Source organism: Wolffia australiana, chromosome 14 (assembly GCF_029677425.1).
Source record: "Wolffia australiana isolate 7733 chromosome 14, ASM2967742v1".
NCBI classification, from domain to species: domain Eukaryota; kingdom Viridiplantae; phylum Streptophyta; class Magnoliopsida; order Alismatales; family Araceae; genus Wolffia; species Wolffia australiana.
The window spans coordinates 10331210-10346138 of NC_135848.1; the positions used below are offsets into that span (position 1 = coordinate 10331210).

Genomic DNA, 14929 nt, shown 5'->3' on the forward strand with positions numbered 1-14929 from the left:
TTGATTTTTAGGTCATTGAATCATCTGGTATCCAGCATAACTTGGATGGTAATCTTCTTCGGGCTAAACTTGCTGAAGGTTTAAAATTGATTGCAGACCTAGAATTCACAGTATTTTCACCAGTACTACACCAGTGGTATCCTGAATCTGGAATTGTTTCGGCAATGCATTTGCGTAAAATTTATGAACAACAATTGGTACTGATTATCTTTATTTTTTAATATCTTAAGATGTTCATCCCATATTATTGGGAGGACCATTCTTCGATGCACAATCATAAACATTGAAGGGGCTTATTCTAGTACTGATAATCATGGGTAGATTTTCATTATCGTGCAGGTCCCATTATTGGAAACCATTTCAGATTTTATGGGCAATTCGAGATCAATTCTTCAGGAAGCCCACATCTTAGAGAGGCGTTTGAATGGTGTGCTTTTCTCACGTAGCAAAGGAAGCATACCAAACATGGTCAGAATCACTTATGCCGTTCTATAAGTTTCTGGATATACTCCTTGGTGTGAGAGATTTGTCTGGATTGTTCTTTTTTTCACGAAGTGTGCCAGAAAGAGCAAAATATGTGATCATTAAAGAGTTGTTACAATTTCATTTCATGACGTCCATTGCACTTTTTTTTTATCATTTCTGGCAGTCAGCTAGAATGTGTTTGATAACTTAGGATATGATTTTATCTACGGTACCTTATTAAAATAAAGCCTTTTTCTTTGACTGAAGGCAAAATTAATTTAACTGTTCCATACCATGATAAAAAAACTATATGAGAGAGAAACAAATGAGGGAACAAGTACTCTTGATAAACATTTACTTCACCACCAGCTCATTATATGTTGATAAAAAAATGGCTGTCAGGCCTAGAGCCATCTGATTAGAGATACAAATTGTCCGACCAGAATATCCTCAAAGATATTTATCTTATGTACTGTATTATTGTTGGCGTTCTTCATATTTTTAGGCCTGCCTCTTTTGACCTACGATGTCCCTCAATGTATGCTTACATGTTAGATCATTTTTTCTGTTATGAATGTATTACTCTTGTTTGGAGGGACTCCTCATGATTTTCGATATAGAAGTTTTTCTGGTGGATTCAAGGGCTGTACTCTAGTACATCTGCATGACTCTTATGGATTCAAGAAACTGGTCATGTGCGCCTCTCAAAAACAAAGTTTCTGGGGCAAGTTATGAAATTTACTATTTGTTGAATGTCATATAAAATTTGACAGAGAGGGTTTTGAATCGTGCTTTCTCCTGTGTTAATCCACCATATTTTGCTACATGCTGCAGTGTTTAAGTTCTTTTGATTCTTTTTTGCTCTGTGGCAGGTTGGGATGATATCAAGGCCCCTTATTCTTCAGTGGATAAATTCTCAGCATGATAACATCATGCAATGGGCACAGCGTACAATTCTTATTGAGGTACACTCTTTTGTCAAGGAGCTGATGGGGACTGGAAGGAACTTTTTCTTATCTTTCCTGCTTTAAGAGCTCCTTTTTCCTTTTTTCTTTTTTTCATTATTGCACCAAATGCCTTGCAATTCCTGGCAGCGCAGCCACCATGAAGTGGAGAACCTATTATCACTGCCATCATCTGGCATTTCCGTTTCTGGTGTCACTACCATCAGGTAGTGCATTTATTGGCACCACCACCTTCAGGTAGAGGGCTGATTTGCTCCTGAAGAGAATTTTGAGATTCACACTGATAGAATTGCCAATCTTGATTCAAACAAATCCAAAGTAGTACCAATAGCCTCCAAATATAGATAAAGTATACAAGAATCTGTAACCAATGAGGACTGGAAATCCAGAAAGGAAGAGATACAGCGAGAGAGGAGGGATAAGGAATAAGGTGAACAGGCTAGGCGTATTGCCCTCTCCTTCTTCTGAGAGGAGGATCTCTGCTCGAACTGTCGTGCAGCGACTAACTTCCACGAAGCCTTCTGAGGGTCGATCCCCTCTAATTTTTACGAGGGACTCTCTTCCTATCGGGTCCTTCGCTGGTTGTCTGACGTGGCGCTAGTCTAACTGTTTCTTCTTTTCTTTCTTTTTTCTAAATAGGTCAGAGGATGACCTGTATCAAGGTCCTACTTGTGCCATCATTTTCTAGAGAGCTTCTGTTAAGGGCAGTGTCTTTCAGGTTGTAGAGTTCAGTCCGAATGTGCTCATGAAATCACTTCCAAGGACGAATACAACTTTCGGTGAAATACCCTGGACTTTCACCACCTTTTGACAAGGTTATCTGTCATGGTTATCCGCAAAAGTATGTAGAAGCCTAAAGAAAAGGTTGTATTTTCTGAGATAGTCAACGACACATAATCTATTATGCTTGGTAGAGTGGATATCAGGAGTAGTAAACTCCACAGTTAAGCATTCTATGGTGGGAGCAATTTTTGTATGGGTGACTTCTGGGAAATTTTATGAGGGAATATGGAATACCAACCCTCGTTTAAAAATTCTAGGAAAAATGAATACATGGAAGTGAGCCAGAAATTTAGAAAAATTCTACAATCACATAATCCAATTGAGTCTGGTGGGCTTGGAAGTTGCTCCATAATGTCCAATGAAATAATGATACGAAAAGGGAGGACATATCGGGGAAATAATGAAATAATCGCACGTTCGTATCAGGGAGAGGACGGAAAGGGAGGGAGAAGAATCCTTGATGGTTGTTCGTGCAGGGACAGGAAATGCTGGGGTGAACTTCAGCATGACAAGAAGCAGGCAGAATGGATGTTGCCTAGGAGGAGTTCTCACGGGGTGGATGTTGTCGGACGGAAGATAATGGTGGATGGACATCGTTGGGGAGCCAGACAAATCACTTGATACTTCTTGGCTTCTCTCCTTAAGGGAGGGCTGTCCAATTTAAAGGAATTACAGAAGGTCCAAATGACTAAAACACCCTTAATGGACTGAAATGGCAAAAAAGACCTAGATACAATAAGGATTTTATCAAATGCCCTGCAATGTATGCTGTGGGATCAATCGAGGATGAACACCCAATAGTAGCAAAGGGAGAACAACTTGAATCATTGTCACTGTCATGGAATTCTTCATCTGAACTCTTTATCAACAACGTCTTTCTTGATATCTGATACTAGCCAAATCAGGAAATATAAACGTAAACGGTATGTGGGGAGCATCGTTTAGGTCCTTACTAAAATTGGATGCTTGATATGTTAAATAAAAGGGAGCGCCCTCAAGAATGGAGGCTTTTTTTGGAGAGTTGGTGTTTTCAGTGGCCAGTCAAGGAGATCTTCCAAGACTGAGGGAGAACCGATCGAGTTATACTCTACCCGGCGGCCAGCTGATCCAGCCACGCCGAGACCATTTGTTTTTTTAACATTTCCCCCATCCTTGTTCTTTTGCTCCCCTCGTTCTCCATTCAAGGTTAATGAAGTGGTTATTTTGTTTTCTTTTTTTGAATTAAAAGAGGGAAGACCACCTGGAACTCGGTGGTCAACCATGAAATATTACTAACATATATGATCGTGACAGAGTACATGCCCGGCCGACCAGGTCCCTTTTCCGCCCATTATGTCCTACTGAACCAGTAGGATATATATTTCCCTGTATCATGTAGCACCGATTCCTGCGACACAGCTTTCCCCTTGAATACCACCTCGTTGCGGTGAAGCCACAACGTCCAAAGCACCGCAAGAACCTTTCCCCAGCTCGTCTGTCCGTTACCCGCCCTCCTCCTTAGGGACTTCCATCACGCTTCATCTGACGTCACATCCACCCCTCTGGGCTGCTGTGCTCTCCAAATGGCCTGCGCAAAAAGGACTCTCAAAAAACAGGTGAGAACAATCTTCCTCTCCAAGGTCGCACATGGACCACACGATTGGCATGTCTGGGATCATGCGCCTTCAGAGAGTACGTGTCATAACTCGACGCCTAATAAGCAGCCAACCAAAAATTCTGACTTTCAACGGTACCTTCTGTTTCCATAGGCATTTACATGTGTGTATAAAGTCTGCATCTTCTGTCGTACTCCCCCGGATCTGCTTATACGTCTCTCGAACTGACCACTGAGCTCCCCTCCATACCCAACTGTCCCTTTTCCGTACACGGGCCTTAGGTACACTATTTTCTGTTGCATATTCAAGAGATCTTCCACTCTCTGTTCAGATAGTGCATCCTGCAAACGTGGATTCCGTGTGCCATCCCAACAGTCTCGCACCGAGGCTTGTGGACTCCTAGCCAGTGCGAATAGTCGGGGGAAAACTTCCTGCATCGGACCTCCTGTGGACCAGTCGTCCAGCCAATAATGAAACTACGCTCCATCCCCTAATTTGGGTATAAATAACCCTTGTCTTTGCTGGAAAACTTGGCCCAATCCCTGCCAAAAGCCGGAGGCCCTGCTGATTGGCCTCGATTGCAGCTCCCAATTCAAACTCGTGCCGTACATATCTCGTAGCACTTTCGTGACCATGTCCTCCTTCGGGCCCATAATCTTGGCCACCCATTTAGTCAGTAGTGCTACATTCATGGATTGCAGATGTGGTACCCCTAGTCCGCCATATTCAACTGGTCTACACACCACCTCCCATGACACCCTTGTCGATACCTGGCCATTTGCCGATCCAGGCCCGTTCCAGAAGAAACTTCTAACTGCCGACCAATCCCCTTAGGCAACTTGAAGACTGAGAGGTAAAATATTGGCATTGTCGATAGTACCGATCTCACCAAAATCAGACGTCCCGCTCGTGATAACACCCGACTCTGCCAACCCTCGAGTCGCTTCTCCACCTTCTCGATCATAGGGGACCAATCCGTAGCGGTTAGTCGCCCCCTCTTCAGGGGTAAACCTACATAACACATTGGAAGTGTGCCAATGGGAGTCCCCAGAGCTTCTAACACTGGACCTCCTCCGGTCTAAGGCCCACTCCCACAAAAGCGGATTTGGAACGGTTGATCTGTAGGCCGGAGAAGTCCGCAAAGAGGTCTAATAGTGTTGACATGTTTTGGGCTTCCTCCATTGAGCCTTTTATGAAGAATGTAGTGTCATCTGCATTCTGAAGTATCGGTATACCCGTTGGGAAGCTTGCAGATTGAAAGCCCTTTAGTTTGCCCCGTGCGTTATTTTGTTGTGGAAGGAGTTTTACCATTTTTTCCTGGTGTTATTCTTGTAAATCTTCCAAGTCTATTGTTACAATTCGGTTCGAGAGGAGAGTAACGTATCAATATCTCTTTTCATCCTTCCCAGGAGAAAAGCTGAGTCATCCATTTGTAGTACTTAAAAACCTTTTGTGGCTCCCATACCTAGGGTTGAGAAAAAATGTTTCGTTCGTTCGTGAACATGCGAACGAACGAACATGAACACGGTCCAAATCGGACACGAACATGTTCGCGCGAACGGTTCGCGAACAGATGAGCCGTTCGCGAACCGGTGGCATTCCCGTTGTAATGTAATATAAATTATTATTTTTACACTAAATAGAGAGAAAGAGAGAGGGAGAACGGGGATCTCCCTCTCTCTCTCTCCCCGCCCTCCTCTCCCTCCCTCCCTCATTCACTCACTCACTCACTCTCCCCGCTCCCTCTCCCTTGCCCCCCCTCTCTCTCCCCGAACCCCTTTCTACCGTGTGGCCTCCCCCCTCTCTCTCCCCACCTCCCTCTCCCGTGCGGCCATGCCCCCCTCTCTCTTCCTGCCTCTCTCTTTCTCTCTCTCTCGCTCTCTCTCTCTCCCTCTCTCTCTGCTGCCACCCTCCCATTGAGTGCCCCCCTTTTCTTTATTAAATTTTCGTCCTGTTCGTGTTCGTTCGCGAATGAACACGAACGAACTGAACACGAACAGGATTTTTCGGCTGTTTGTTCGTCAACGAACAGTGTTCGTTCGTTGACGAAACACGAACTTCCCTACCCTACCCATACCCTGTCGTGGAACTCTTCCAGAAACTTGCTGGATGTGAAGAGATGTCTTTGCTGTGGAGAGATGACTTTGATAGATAGAGAGAGGGAGAGAGAGAGAGGTTGGGAGGGAGGGGGGAGAGAGAGAGAGAGAAGGAGAGAGAGGGAGGGAGAGGGAGAGGGGGAGGGAGAGAGAGTGAGAGGGGGGGAGAGAGAGGTAGAGGGAGAGGGAGTAAGAGAGAGAGGGAGGGAGAGAGAGGGAGGGAGAGAGAGAGAGATTACAAAATATGTAAACTTTGTTGCATTTTGGTTCGATCTATGCTCGTCGGTGTTCATCTGGGTGGGTGGTAGAGGAGGAAGAGGAAGAAGAAGCCAATGTTCAATGGCTTGGACCAGTAAGTGTCTAGAGAGAAAAAGAAAGATGGCAGGGAGAGAGCACAGTTGTTGCCAGTCTACGTTTACGCTTAGGGTATATCTGACGGAGAAAGAAAGCAAGAGAGATCAGATGAGAAAGATTGATATGGACAGAACACACGGGACCGGGAGAGAGGGAGAGAGAGGGAGAGGGAGAGAGGGGAGTGAGAGAGGGAGGGGGAGAAAGAGAGAGGGAAAGAGAGAGGGAAAGGGAGAAAGGGGTAGAGGGGGAGAGAAAGGGAGGGGGAGAAAGAGAGAGGGAGAGGGAGAGGAAGAGGGAGAGGGAGAGGGAGAGGGAGAGGAAGAGAGACGGAGGGAGAGGGAGGGAGAGAGAGAGGGAGAGAGGGAAAGGGACGCAGAAAGAGGGAGGGAGAGGGAGAGAGAGAGGGAGGGGGAGAGAGAGAGAGAGGTGAACCAACCCTCTAAGAATTACTGGATCAATAAGTATGCCTTCATTATGCCAGAATCCACTGGCCCAAACTTCACTCACTCATTTTGCATTTCAAATGTATGAGTACTTAAAGTAGAAGCCCTATTTTATTTCCTTTCTTTCTCTCTCATTTCTTTATATGTAAATCTGGGCCTCGTACATTAGAGGCCCACTTATCCGCTAGTACATGTGACTCCTTGGGTCACACACAAATGAGCTGAGCCCATTTTATATCTCAGTGGTTTTAAACCAGTGAAGCCCCAAACTTTTTGGATTGCAATATTCGCAGAAAACCCAATCTGATGGAGGAATGACCGAGAAATGACGTCATCGCCGTCGCTGTTGGCGCGAGTGACTCGCTCCGTCAACGGGGGTGGATGCTCCCTCGCATGGAGGCCGTTGCGTGGAGGCCTCGCGACGGAGGCTGTCGATGGCGGGGAGGCTGCGCTCGGCACTAGAGGAGCTCCGTCGCTGGGCTGTTAGGGCTCCGGCGGGGGCGATTAGGGCTGGGCTGGGACTTCCTTCGGTACATAGAGGGGATGTGATGCAGGATGATAGGTAATGCGGGATGATGGGACTGACCGGGTAGGGCAGGCTAGCTTGACTAGGGTAGGATAAATCAGACCACAATTTACACGATCGAATTCGAAGATTTAAATCCGGTGTAAGTACTGATGGTGCAGTCGATCACGAGAAGATTCAAAAACGCCTAATCAACTAATCACGGGAAGATTCAAAGGCCTGATCTACTAATCCGACGGCGGTGGAAAAACAATCGAGGAAACCTGGAGGAAGAACACCGACACCAAAGAGGGTAGAATTACCTCGACACTAGAGCAGTGTGGCGTGGCAATGCGGGTAATTCTTGACGCGTTGTTGGCGGGGGCGAATGACATGCGCTACGATAGGGTGTCGGGGATCTAATTGCGCAGTCAGTTGGGGGGGGGGGGCAAGGGGGGAGTCGCCCCCTTGGGGGGGTTCGGGGCAGTGCCCTGAAACCTAAACGGTATTCGAGGCGTGCACTTGCAGAATGAGGACCTGAAGCCTCTGGATACTGAATGGGGAGGCTGCATGGGCGGGCGGCAGCGTGGGTGGCCGGTCACGTGGGCGGGCGGCCGCGTGGGCGGATGGCTGCGTGGGTGGGCGGCCGTGCGTTTGGCTGGCGCGGGCTGGCGGAAGTGCGTGCGGCCGGCGCGAGTGGACGTGCGCGCGGCAGGCGCAGGCAGTCGGCAGTGCACACAGGTGTAGGAAAACAGGTGGCCTTCTCTCGACGGCGGCGGCGGCAAGAGGCAGCGGCGGCGGCTCAGACGGGAGACACCTATGGCTAACTTCCTTTTATAAGAAGATTTTCAATTCCAAAAGAAATTCACCGAGTCTTTCTTACAACATTGGCCTATGTATAGGCCTTGGAGGAAAGAGAAAATTAGATAAAAATTTAGGAACCTAATATTTATCGACGTTGGCGACATGTCAACGTGTCACGTCAAAGTACGGGTCTGAAGTTGGCGATGGTGACGTGTCATGACACGGGACGTCTCGTGAGAAGGTGGAGGCACGTCCGGTACTGGTGCGTTGTTGTGGTCGCCATCAGGGTGGGTGGAGACGGATTTGTTGCCCAAGGAGGTCAGGGTAAGGGTGAGGGGTGCTGTGGAATCGTTTGGCGGTGGGGTTACCATTGGTGATGTGGCAAACAAAGCCGGGGTGAAGCTCAGGGAGGCTGAGAGGGCGCTTCAGGCTCTTGCTGCTGACACCGGCGGCTTCCTGGTGGTGAACGGTGAACAGGAAGAGCTTGGCGGAAGGGACGAACGACTTGGAGGGCCACCCCGGTGGTCGGACGCGGTACGCGGGTGGGTACGTGGAGGTGGAGAGGGTTGCAAGACCGTATTTAGGGGGAAGCAATACCAAGACAAGGGAGAAGACGGCGGAAGAAGAGGCGGAAACAGAGGACCCCTGACAGGGAAGATGGATGGAGGATGGTGTCGTGCATAAGGGGAGTCGGGGAACGCAGCGGAGTCAGAGATGGCAGGCACTTTTAGACCGTGGGTCTTGCCGGGGGGTTCAGGAACCCGATGGGCGAGCGGCAGAGAGGATAGTTCCGGCGGTCGGGTTTCCTTTCCGGCGATATAGGCCAAGATCTTCGGGCAAGTCGTGGGATAGAAGGGAATACGATAGAGGCTATTGTGGAAGTCGAATGCAAGGAGACCGGGAGGATGGGGAAGATAGAGTCAAAGGCGGAAAAGTACAACAAAGCTTCTCGCGTGGTGGCGGAGGCAAGGCCATCCCGGGGGTGATCGAAGAGGAGAAGATAGATGGTGGTTTTTTGGCAGGGTCAATGGTGGCAGAAGAGGAGAGGAGAGGAGAGGTGGAGACGATCGCCATGTTGGTTGAACGGCCCTTCGGTCATTCTGTCTTGTGAACTGCAACGATATCTGTGAGGCAGGGGGGAAGGAGGCAGAGATACTAGAGATGGATGCAGGCAGCCATAACAGGAGGAAGGGGGAAAAAGAAAATGGGGAAGGAAGAAGAAGGGCTTATGCCGAAGGAAAAAACAGAAGCTCTTACCGTGGATTAGGGGAAGGAGAGAGGAGGCGAAATGATAAGACTGGAGGCGATAGAAGCGGTGAGAAGGCTGGTTATTGCCTCAGGCCAGCCGAAGGGGGACCGTTGGAAATCCACAGGGCAGAGCACCACAAGGGACATACAAATGAAACCAACAAGCAGGAAAGGCAGTGGTGTGGGCTGGATCTGTCAGCTGCCAGGAGATCTGGACGATTTCTCAACAGTCCAGGGAAACAAGGCAATGTAATCCCAGAGGAAGAAGGCTGGGTTTTAGTTGAACACCGCAGGAGGAGGCACATGAAAGTGCAATCCGAAGCAGTCTGTAGATACGATCTATGTTTCAAGTGCCTAAAATGTTAGTGAGAGGCCTCTCCTAGTGGGTCATGTTCTATAAACCCACTAGGCTCCCTCACTTATCACTAACTCATATTCTCCTCTCTCTCTCTCCTAGGGTATATATACCCCTCCTCATGTATATTCTAGTTAAGGAATTCATTCTTCTCCTTCCTCCAAGCCCTAGCATGGAGTTCAACATGGTATCAGAGCCAAGCTCTTGATCCCCATCTCTAGCCCTAAGCCTTTGTGCGGGCTTCTTCTTCTTCTTCAATCTGTTCTTTGCTCACGGATCTCCTCTCCCTGCTTCCTTGATTTGGGAAAAAGGGGGGGGGCATTTTTCGTTCATCGCTGCTGCCCGCGAGCAGCCGCCCGCGAACCGCCGCCCGCAAGCAGCCGCCCGCGAGCAGTGCCCGCGCGCCGCTCGCGAACTGCCGCTCGCGAGCAGCGCCCGCAAGGAGCGTCCGCGAACCGCCGCCCGCAAGCAGCCGCCCGCAGCAGCCGCGCGAGCAGCGCCGCGCGCTCGCGAACTGCCGCTCGCGAGCAGCGCCGCGAGCAGCACCCGCGAGCGCCCGCGCGACGCGCCCGCCAGCAGCCCGCAAGCAGCTGCCTCCCGCAAGCAGCTGCCTGCGCGCAGCGCCCGCGCGCAAGCCGCCGCCCGCAAGCAGCCGCCTGCGCGCCGCGCCCGCCAGCAGCTACTGTCCGCCAGCAGTGTCGGACCGTGTTCGGTTCTTCGTTCGCTGCCGCTGCTGCTGTTTGCCGTCATGTCGACTACCTCCAGCATGGGCAATGATCCGTCTGCATCCACCGCCCCGACGTCAACCCAAGCAGATTTCACCGCGGCTGACTTTGCCCGGGAACTCCCGTCGCCGAAAATCGGTGTTCCTCTCCCTCCGGCTCCGGATAACTGCCGTCTTAGTGCTCCGAACTTGATGTCGTGGCTGAAGTTCGTCGAGTACACTCTGCGCGGCCGTCTGCTCCAGAAACATCTCACCTGCCAGCCCCTCCCCGTCACAGACCCGCATTTCCCGGCCTGGAGTGCCGAGCAGTACTTCGTCGACTCCTGGCTCTTGACTCACACTCTCTCTCGGGAGGTCTATGACAAGTTCCTCCACCTGACGACTCTGCGGGAGATCTGGGAGCACGCCCGTCGCTACTGCGGCCATGATGCTGATGACTGGAAGATCTTTACTTTGGCCGAGCGGGCGAGTGCACTCGGACATGGCACCATGTCCATTATGGACTATAGCCTTGCCCACCAAGCCCTGTGGCGCGAGGTGGACTATTACATGCCGGTGGGGGATCCGAATTGCGTCGACCGCCGCCATGCTCTCAAGCTCCGCTACATGTCATTTCTCGACAAGCTGAATCTGGAATATGCGGATGTCCGGCGCCAGGCTCTTCACTCCCAGACTCCTCTTCCGGACTTCGATGGTCTGGTTAAGGAGTTGACGGAGGTTGAAAGCAGCCTTTGTCGTCAACGTCCGCTGCTGGACCTGCCTGCCGAGTCCCCCGGCGAGAGTGCTGCCCTCCTGTCCCGCCCTACGGAGCAACCTCCCTTGCTGCCCAAGCCTTCTTCGGGCTCTCGGGCACCGGTGGTTTGCTCCTCCGCGGCTAAGCCGAATCATCTTGAGGCCCGGTGCATCAAGAAATTTTTGGACAGTACCGGGATCCGAGGCCGCCTCGTCGTCATCAGCTCCTGCCTCGTCGTCGCCGGTCCCGCAAAGCCAGAGCCCAGCTTGCCCAGGCATCGGCCCCGTCGCCCTCTAGCTCCAGCCATCCCGCCATGACTAATGACCAGCTGACTGCCGACCTTGCCCGTATCAGCTCCCAGCTGGCTGCCCTGCAGACCGCGTCTTCGCAGCTTCGTGGCTCACTTCGGTGACTTCGGTGCGTTCTTCCTTCCCAAGTCAGATCAGTGGTATTGTGGACACTCGGCCCTCCAAGCTCCTTCGCCGTTTGGATACCACCTGGGTGCTTGATATCGGGCCACAGAGCATATGACCCCGTTCAACCACCGGTTTGTGTCCTACGAGTGGCACCTTGGTGGTCGAGCTGTCCACACGGCGGGTGGGGGACGACTTCGCGTGACTGGTATCGGGTCGATCCATGTGGATGGCCTTGGTATCATTCACAACGTCCTTCATGTTCCGTCCCTTCAGACCTTACTTATGTCACCGCAGCGACTCGTCGATGCGGTCCATTGCTCGTTCCACATTCAGTCCGATGGGATCTTTTTGACTGACAAGGTGGGGAAGACTTTGCGAATTAGGCGCTCGGATGGCCTACTGCTGTTGGACGAGAGGGGGCGGTCGGGGAACCCGGTGCAGCGGTGCTTGTTGACGGTCGAGGACCAGCGCCGGCAGCGGCTTCTACTCACTCACCAGCGGCTCGGGCATCCGTCTTTCCATGTTTTGAAAAGACTTTTTCCGACATTGTGTACTGGCTTGGACCTCTATTCTGTTGTTTGTGATGCATGCAAACTGGCGAAGCATCGCCGGGCCTCCTTCCCTCCGTCGACTTCTCACAGTGATGTTCCCTTATATCGCATTCATAGCGATGTATGGGGTCCGTCGCGACAGGCCAGCCTGAAGGGACACCGGTGGTTCTTGATCTTTGTTGATGAGGCCACCCGTTACACGTGGACCTACTTGTTGCTGTCCAAGAGCGCCGTCTCCTCGACTGTTCAAGCCTTCTGCACCATGCTTCAGACTCAGTTTGGCCGGACTATTCAGCGGTTCCGGTCCGACAATGCGCGGGACTACGTCAACCAGGAGTTGACCTCGTATTTCACCGCCCATGGGATTCTCCACGAGACGTCTTGCGTGGCGACGCTCGAGCAGAATGGCCTTGCCGAGCGGCGTATTGGGTATGTCACGTCGACTGCCCGCACTCTCCTGCTGGACTACCATGTCCCGTGGACTTATTGGGGGGAAGCCGTTCTGACGAGTACTCATCTCATCAACCGGCTGCCCACCCCGACCCTCCAGTTCAGCCCTCCGATTGACCGGTTGTCGGCTGCATTTCCCGCCGCGCAGCTCCGCACTCACCTTCTTCCCCGCGTCTTTGGCTGCACGGCATATGTTCATGACACGACGCCCTCCCTGTCGAAGCTGGATGCCCGGGCGCTCAAATGCGTCTTTGTTGGCTACTCTTCGCTTCAGAAAGGGTATAAATGCTTTCATCCCTCTTCTCGTCGGTTTTTCGTCTCCGCCAATGTCACCTTCTCTGAATTTCAACCCTTCTTCTCTCCCTCATCTCCTCCGGCCCCCCACTTGGAGCCGGATCTGGTTCTGGAGCCCGCTGCTCCCTTTCCTCCCACCGTCGTCTCTCCTCCCACAGTCGTTCCACCCTCCTCTTCTTCTCCTCCACCGGTCGGCCTTCCTTCCTCACCCATTGCGCCTACTCCATTATCTTCCTCCCCCGAATCCTCGCCTCCTGCTTCCGCTCCCTCCCCGTCTGCTGAGTTCTCGCCTTCCTCTCTTCCGCCAGCCATTTCCGAGTCGTCTTCTTCTCCTGCTGACGATGACTCCCCTGACTTGCCTATCGCTTTGCGTAAAGGGGTCCGCCAGTGCACCCGCACTCCCCTTTACCCCCTCTCTCACTATCGCTCCTTCGCCAGGTTGAGTACTCCCTACCGCCTGTTTTTGACCCGCATCGACTCTGTCTTCGTTCCACGCCGCTTAACCGATGCTATCGCTTGTCCTCATTGGAAAGCGGCGATGGATGAGGAGATGCGCGCCTTGCTCAAAAACCACACGTGGGATGTGGTTCCTCTACCGCCCGGGAAGACGGCCGTCTCGTGCAAGTGGGTTCACACCCCCAAGCACAACGCCGATGGCTCCCTGGAACGCCGCAAATCGCGGCTCGTGGCTCGTGGCTTCACTCAGTCCTACGGCGTCGACTACTTCGAGACGTTTTCTCCGGTCGCGAAGATGGACACCGTCCGCCTCCTCCTGGCGCTGGCCGCTCATCATGGGTGGTTGATTCGCCAGTTCGACGTTAAGAACGCCTTCCTTCATGGCGATCTTACCGAGGAGGTCTACATGCATCATCCTCCGGGCTACCCTCTCGGGCCTCGGGGACCGTCTGCACGACTGCGGAAGTCCTTGTATGGACTGAAGCAGTCACCGCGGATGTGGTTCGGCCGCTTCAGCTCCGTCATGCGCGCCGAAGGGTACACCCAGAGCAATGGGGAAGCCACTCTCTTCTTCCGTCACGGCCCGGCCGGGGTCGCTATCCTGGTCGTTTATGTGGACGACATCCTGATCACCGGGTCGGACACTGCCGAAGCTTCACGCCTCAGCCGCTCCCTTGCTCGCGAGTTCGAGATCAAGGCCCTTGGTCAGCTCCGGTACTTCTTGGGGCTCGAGGTGGCCTACTCGGCTCGTGGTATCTTCATCAGCCAGCAGAAATATACGGTGGACCTGCTGACTTTGACGGGTATGACCGACTGTGCTCCTGTGAAGACCCCCATCGACCCCAACGTCAAGTTGGGCGCCGGGGGTGACTCTCCGCCGGTCAGCACCCATCAATATCAGCAGTTGGTGGGGAAACTTCTCTATCTGACCCACACGCGTCCCGACATCAGCTATGCAGTTAGCCTTCTCAGTCAGTTCATGCATGCTCCGCATGAGATTCATCGTCAGGCAGCTCACCGGGTGCTCGCGTACCTGAAGGGCTGTCCCGGGAAGGGTTTACTCTTCCCCCGGAGCTCAGAGCCGACTGTAAAGGTATATACAGACGCTGACTATGCAGGCTCGACTGTGGACTACCGGTCTACCACCGGTCTTTGCATCTTTGTCTTCGGGGGCCTTGTGAGCTGGAAAAGCAGCAAGCAGGATCGTGTCTCCCGTTCGAGTGCAGAGGCGGAATACCGGGCACTTGCGGATGGGGCCTCTGAGGCTCAGTGGATTCACGGGGTGCTCCGCGAACTTCGCGTCGAGTACACCCATCCGATCCACTTTTATTGTGACAACAAATCGGCTATTGCCTTGGCTCAAAATCCAGGCCAGACGGGTCGCATCAAGCACATGGAGATCAACCGCTACTTCTTCAAGGAGCGGATGGACGAGGGCTTGTTCGACTTGTCTTTCGTGCCGTTATCTGACCAGGCGGCCGATGTTCTCACGAAGGGATTATCAAATCCTCTCCTTGTTCGTGCTACCTCCAAGCTTGGCATGGATGACATCCATACCTTGCTTGCGGGGGGCTGTTAGTGAGAGGCCTCTCCTAGTGGGTCATGTTCTATAAACCCACTAGGCTCCCTCACTTATCACTAACTCATATTCTCCTCTCTCTCTCTCCTAGGGTATATATACCCCTCCTCATG

General features: G+C 52.0%; 1 protein-coding gene across 1 annotated transcript in view; it reads left to right on the forward strand.

The window, feature by feature from the left end:
• LOC144711839 (DNA topoisomerase 4 subunit B (DUF810)) overlaps window positions 1-14929 on the forward strand; it is a 72255-nt gene that overhangs the window by 17122 nt on the left and 40204 nt on the right. Inside the window, exons 13-15 of the mRNA XM_078585931.1 lie at window positions 12-197; window positions 340-468; window positions 1338-1430. Coding sequence (XP_078442057.1) covers window positions 12-197; window positions 340-468; window positions 1338-1430 — 408 coding nt within the window. The remainder of the gene's footprint in view (window positions 1-11; window positions 198-339; window positions 469-1337; window positions 1431-14929) is intronic.